General features: G+C 39.1%; 1 protein-coding gene across 2 annotated transcripts; it reads left to right on the forward strand.

Moving 5' to 3' along the window:
* Positions 1–450: 450 nt before the first annotated feature.
* Positions 451–4,267, forward strand: LOC136664183 (uncharacterized). Of its 2 annotated transcripts, none has more exons than XM_066641274.1 (4): positions 451–2,426; positions 2,577–2,732; positions 2,823–2,915; positions 3,222–4,267. In XM_066641274.1, the coding sequence occupies exons 1-4, from the start codon at positions 2,325–2,327 to the stop codon at positions 3,474–3,476; spliced, it is 606 nt and encodes a 201-aa protein (XP_066497371.1). In that variant the 5' UTR covers positions 451–2,324; the 3' UTR covers positions 3,477–4,267. The 2 variants fall into 2 exon arrangements, with proteins under 2 accessions (XP_066497371.1, XP_066497372.1); XM_066641275.1 differs by having other exon boundaries at positions 2,625–2,732.
* Positions 4,268–7,237: the final 2,970 nt, after the last annotated feature.

Consider the following 7,237-nt stretch of genomic DNA (forward strand, 5'->3'; position numbering starts at 1 on the left):
GGCAGTACCCTTGCAGATTTTGTATTGGCCAGCGCTCAGATTTTCAGCTGAAGGAAGTACGCACAGGTGAATTTCAGTTGAGGACTGAACAGGAGCACTTATTGCATGTTCAAACAGTGTTCTATGACCAAAGTCGTTCCCACTGCTGTGGTGTCAAAAAACAATGTGTGCTGACTGAAAAACTGACTAACTTTCATGTCTTGAAAGGGTATCCACCAGATATACTACATGATCTTTTTGAAGGGATTGTTCCTCTTGAAATAGCATTATGTCTGAAAGTGTTCATTGAGAAAAAATATCTGACTTTGTCAGTGGTCAATGATTCCATCAAACATTTTCCATTTAAATGGGCAGACAAAACTAACTCTCCAAAGTCAGTACCTCTCACATTTGCAACTAGAAAGAGCATTGGAGGAAATGCTCACGAAAACTGGGCCCTGTTAAGATTTCTGCCATTTCTTATTGGAATGAAAGTACCAGTTGATGAACCAGCATGGTTACTTTTAATGGATCTGAAAGAAATTGTTGAGCTGGTTGTTGCTCCAGTCCATACCAAAGAGACCATTTGCTACCTAGGTATCAAAATATCAGAGCACAGACATAGATATTTGCATGTCTTCCCAGGTGAAAAACTGATACCAAAGCATCATTTTCTGGAGCATTATCCAGATTTGATACAGGCCTTTGGTCCTCTTGTGGCTATGTGGACAATGCGTTTTGAGGCTAAACATAGTTTTTTTAAACGTGTAGTCCGGCATACAAATTCTTTCAGAAACATTTTGCTATCTCTTGCGACTAAACATCAGCTAGCAATGGCCTATCAGTCACAGGATTGTAGTTTCTCAAAACCAGACCTGTCTGTTTCTCATATTTCTCTTGTGCCTTTGGATTTGTTGAAGACTAATATGCAAGAAGAAATACTAATCAAATTTCCAAATCAGACATCAGTACAGTTGGCTAACTCTGTGTCCTGCTATGGAACAAAATACTGTGCAGGTATGATACTGGCCCATGGCTGTACTGCAGGGCTCACAGATTTTGTGCAGATTCACCAAATTGTTATTGTTGAGAATGTGGTTGGATTTATCGTGAAGAGCCGTGTATCCTGGTATGATGAACACATGAGATCATTTCAGCTGGAAAAACCAGGACATCTCAAATTCCTTCTCCAGAGCGAATTGAATGACACTGTGCCATTAGCTGCATACAATGTTGGGGGGAAATGTATGGTTACCCTGAAGCGCCACATTGATGTTCCATTCTAGTGGATCAACTTTGAATGTTGAGAAATAACTGATTTTTGTTTGTGAATATGTTACTGTGCTGCCTGTCTAACGATTTAGTTTTCCCCTCACAAAATGACTCACAAAATGTCACCAGCAACGCTTCGAGTGATGATAAAACATGATGCACATAAATTGAGCCTACCTTCTGGGATTCCTGATTCAGTTGAAGAACTGGAGAGGGTAGTGAAAGAGACATTTAATTTACCTGCAAACTTTGCTCTGCATTATATGGATGCAGATTTTGGAGATTTTTTTTCTGTAACTACTACAGCCACTTTGAAAGACAGAGACACCATTAAGGTTGTTTTTTGTGGAGCCTTTGTTGATCACCTTAAGAGCAATTGACAGCCCTCAGTATATGTCCACTCCATCTCAAGATGCCTTATCAACACTGTCTTCATTAAGCTCATCTGATGCTGTATCAACTGAGTCTTCTGTCAACTCATCAGCTGCCTCATCTGTTCAGTATGGATCATCAGATGACACAGTGTTGCTGTCCCCCCTGAAGACTCAAGGGATGCGGTCACAACATTGGCCAATGCAGTTTGACATTCCTGAATTTCCATATGAGACAGAGCTGATTCTGCAAACTGGAAATGAAGAGTTCCTTAAAACTGGAGTTCTTTTGAATGATCACAGTGTGAGATCTCAAGTTTCTGATGCACTAGTCAAAAAAATGTTCCAGCATTGTGCATACCCCACCAGCAAGCAGATATGTGCAGTTGCGCAGACACTAATAGAAAAGTATCAGTGTCTGAGGGAGCCTGGATCATTGTCTGGGTATGATGGCTGGTTATCCAGATTGAAGAATAAGATGGCCAATTATAGGAGGAAACTAAACAGCTTGGATGCCCTGAATTGGCTGTCAATTCTTCGCAACACAAGAGACCTGCTGCAGTAAAAAAGCCACACAAAGCAGAGCTAAACTACCTGCCCCCTTTCCCACCTGGTGAAACTAAACAGACGTTGGGGAGGGTGAGGGTAGAGCTTCTCAGTGACTTCAAGGTTAGAGACAACCGGAAAGCTATTGGTGAGAAGATGGCCAGAACCTTTTCCAGTCGCAGACAAGAAATAGTTGAGGACAGTCCACCTGTACAAGACCTTCTAGAGAGATGGCCTGCACTTTTTGATGTCATTCAGGTGACTTTTGTATTTCATAATTTCCTGAAAATGTTCTGAATATCACTGAACATGAAGAGAAGAATATGCATCACAGCCCATACGTGACTATCAATATGTTTTATAGTAAAATACAGCTTTGATAATAATGATTAAATCTTGGTTTTTAAGGTGAAAGAGGAATTCAAAAGGTTGACAGCCACTGATTTGGAATCGCAGTTTTATTCTAATCTGGACAAATACACGGACAGGCTCCTCAGGTTGTTCCATTCCAAGGGAGGAAACGCAGCCCGCAAAATGAATGAAGTACTGATTTTGCTTGACCAGGTAAATCAGATGTGTTTACTGAATTTTTGAAGTGCTGATATGGTGCCTGAACATTAACTCGTGAAACATTTGTGTTTGTATGCCACTAAGGATGATGGTGTAGATAACCGTAGAGAGGTAGTGATTTATGGCTTGATGGTATACTTCTCTGAAAATGCTGAGCACCTTATTACACATTACCAGGTTAGTGTGGTATATACAGTCATGTTTTTAACATATTTAATGTTTAATATTTTTAACATACTTAAACATATGGAGTTTTGAGCTTCACTTTAACAGTATTGAGAGATGGCAATGTAACTAAACAAATAAACTGAAGAAATGTCTTTGAAAAATAATTTGTAAAATGTAATTAAAAGAAATGCAATTTTCCTGGGAGGAAACAGTTAGGACACGTCTACATTTAAGAACTTGTAAAGAGAAGACCAGTATGGAGAGGAACATATGTTTGCAAACACTATCATATAATGTCCTTTATGTTTATTTTAGCACACCAATGGCGATATCGACCCTGATGACCTGAAAGATCACACACTGAAGATTGTCACCAAAGGGGGCTCTACAGATGGCAGCCCTTTAGAGGCAGGGATCGTTTTGGAGGGGGTGCAGGTGATTGCAGGATTACAGAGTTATCCCAAATCACTGAGGTACACGTTTGAATTTTTCCAAAAAATGCTACTGGAACTAGACAGTGGGAAACTGTCCCCAAGGATTCTGTCATTGAAGAACAAGTTGTTGACATAAATGTATGATGAAAAGTGATGCTTCCAAAACTCATAAGCACACAGACATAACATCACATACCTGAATACACATAGTAGATCATCTCAGCAGCATATTGTTGAACCAGCTTATATGTAGACTTTGTGATACTGTACACTACTGTTTGGATTTTGGCTGTACTTCAATTTTGTTTTTCATTGATAGGTTAGCGAGGTGGGTTTGGGGTCGGGGGCTATGGCAATGGTAATGATGTGAACATGTTTAAATGTTCCAGTTCACATACAATGTCAATTTTTGGCTTTAAGGTTAATGTTTTTAGCGTTTCCTCTCTGATTAATAATGCTGAGCTGGGGGATGGACAACAACCGGCCACTTCATTAAAACCACCTCCTTCTATTTACACTCATTTTCCATTTTTATCAGGTCCGCTTACCATATAGAATGTAGTCCATCTGTTTCTCTGTATACTTTGTTACAATCTTTTTCTATGGTCAGGACCCCCACAGAGCAGGTGTGATGTGGTGGTGGATCATTCTCAGCGCTCCAGTGACACTGACGTGGTGGTGGTGTGTTAGTGTGTGTTGTGCTTGTACGAGTGGATCAGACACAGCGCTGTCCACTCTATTAGACACTCCTACCTTGTTGGTCCACCATGTAGATATGTTGGTCTGCACAGTGTTGGTCATTCTCTAGTCCTTCATCAGTGATCACAGGGCAGCTGGATATTTTTGGTTGGTGGACTATTCTCTGAGAACCAGCCGACAGCTCGTTTAAAAACTCCAGCAGCACTGCTGTGTCTGATCCACTCTACACCAGCGCAAAACACACTAACACACCACCAACACGTCAGTGTCACTGGAGCACTGAGAATAATCCACCACCATGTCACACCTGCTCTGTAGGGGTTCTAGCCTTTGCAGAAAAGGGTTACAAAGTATGCAGAGAAACAGATGGACTATGGTCTGTAACTGTAGATCTAAAAATTGCACCTGTGTGGTAAGTTGGACAGTGAATGCAGATACAAGGAGCTGGTTTTAATGAAGTGGTCAGTTAGTGTATATGAAAAGTGTCTATGACTATGGTACTGATGCACATATACAATGTGTTTAATGATACACTGTTTTTTCTTTAACTGAGTTTTTTGTTTTTTCCTGCATTTGTTATACATAAACAGTTTTCACTGAGAGTATTGGTGATGGTTGAGCTGGTTGAAGCTGATATTGTATGCTAATTGTTAGCTTCCCTGAAAAATTCACCTGTGGTGTGTTTTGTGCCCTGGAGGATAAGCAAAAAGCAGAGCTCTTCTGTCCCTTGCTCTTCAAAGTATCATAACTTGCTAATCGTTATTAGTTGTAATGTAGGTAAAAAAAAACTAAGTAAAATATTTTTAAGGGAGAATAATAATAAATAAAATGGAACCTAGACTCAGGAAGACACTTTTTTTTTCACCTGTATGTTTCTTGCTTGCTTCCATATGGAAGAGTACAGTGGATGTGGTTTTACATGCCATTTCTTGAAATAAATGATGTTGAATTTAAGTTCACTAAAATACTTTTTTGTGTATTGCTTATTTGATGTACATCTGTAGTACAACCTGCCATAGTTTTTCATTGTGTCATTAGTAGTACTCATCAGTTGTAGTATTAACGCAAATTCTCACTTATATTCATCTTAAAATGTTAAGGAAGTCTAAACTAAACAGCTTAATTTTACTGACTGGAGAAACATATTTTTCTAAGTAACAACATGAAATAGAACACTGATTTGTTAGTAATGTCTGTTTTAGATTTTTAGTAAAAATTGCAAAAAAAAATGAGTGGGTTATACTTAAAAAAATGCTTGCAAAAACGTTGCACTATATATTTAAGTAAAATCAACACATCATTTTTTACAGTGTACAGTGTCACTTTAAATGCCAGATATGTGGGAAGACGTGGGCTTCACTCTGATTGGCTGTAGAGTATGGCAACCTTCCTTAAACCCCCTTCTGTATTTAATTGGCCTCAGTGGGGGGAAAGGCAGCTAGTAAAGGAATCTAAGCTTTGAAATAGTTTATTGTCTTGATTATTGTTTGTTGAGCTTGTGGCTGCCAAATAATACTGTCTCTCGTGGTGTCTAAGTCTGTTAGTTGCTGAAAACGAAATGATGTGTCATTGGAAAGCATAAGCCTAAGGTACACAGTATGTGTTTCATGGCGGAACTCATGGGGGATCATTCATTCATTCATTCATTGTCTGTAACTGCTTATACTGACAGTGCTTTATTGGTAGCTAGGTGACAGACCATTACTGTAAATCATATATGATTTATTATGCCCTGTAAAAACATTTTGTATTGTGTTTTAGCTCCAATTGCTGCTCAGACCTATGCTGTATTTGTCTCACAAACCTGTAGCAAATGAACTGGAAGATCAGTTGAGTATTCATTAGCTGCTTTGAAATTTGCAGGTTGTATGCTGTATGCCCTCTCTGTAGCTTTAATTCTTTGGCTGTAAACATCTGGCAGCAGCAGCAGCTCTACTATCAGTGGCACTCAGAGGAACACTGCTCACAGCTCTTCTACATGGAGACAGGAAAGAATAAGATCATGGGCTCCTGTCTGATGATTAAGATATGTGCTCAGATGAAGAGGATGATAAATTTGAACCCCGTCTGCAGGAGATCTCGACTCTTCTCCAGAGAAGACAACAACACCTATGGTGCAATTTTGGGTCAGGATGGATACCTGCTTCAAGAATCTGGAATTTAGGACCTGTCAGAGGAGATGACAAAACTGCTGGATGGAATTTGTTATATAGGCTTCTCTGTCTGAGAGACATGGCAGTATATACTCATTATGTATTTTGTAAATATCTAAATAATAAGTAGATTTAAACATTTAGATTTATTTAAGTGTCCTTTCATGTAGATATGTAATCAGATAACTGTATTTCATTTTTTCCTTTCAGTTTTCAATTTCATATTTCATCACTGTTTAGAAAAAACACGTATCTCCAAAGCTTTCAAGGAGATACCACTTGTCTATTTGAGCTACCATAAATCCAGCTCCCTGAATTCAGAAGTATTTTAAAACTCTGAAACTAGAAAGAGACTCCTTTGGCAAGGGAAACTCCAAACAAAAGGAATGATGTGAAACAATTTGGCTCAGTTTGTAGAGAATTGCTCCAAGATGCTGAGCAAGCTTGCATGTGCATGATGTACCTGTGCTTAGGGGCAAGGCCACTCTGTATTACCTGGTTGGAGTTCCTTTCAAGATTTCAAGTTTCAGATATTCAGAGGATGGACCTAAAATTGGGCCCACATGACAGAGTTAATGTGTTGACAAACTTAAAGTATTAATTTTTTAATATTGGATAATGTAGTGTATTTACCCACAACTATGTTCAGGACAGATTAAGCAGACAACTGGAAGAACACAATGGCAGAATTTAGAACAGAACAGAACTTTATTTAACATTTAGCAAAGGCATGAGCCATCCACATGCTTGAGCGCAGTTCAGTTACATCAGTCAAAATCAAGCAAAAGACCCAACCACAGATCAACACCAAAATAAAAGTCATTCAAACTCTTCCAAATTAATAAAATCATTTATCTCTGTGTGTTGGAACATCACAGATAAATTATTTGGGCTTGTTTGATGTAAAGTTTTGACACTGTATAAATGATACTGGGGCGGCACGTTGGTGCAGCAGGTAGTGTCACTGTCACACAGCTCCAAGGTCCTGTGGTTGTGGGTTCAAGCCCCGTTTTGTCTGTGAGTTTTGTATGTTCTCCCTTTGTTC

Source organism: Hoplias malabaricus, chromosome 12, assembly GCF_029633855.1.
Source record: "Hoplias malabaricus isolate fHopMal1 chromosome 12, fHopMal1.hap1, whole genome shotgun sequence".
NCBI lineage: Eukaryota > Metazoa > Chordata > Actinopteri > Characiformes > Erythrinidae > Hoplias > Hoplias malabaricus.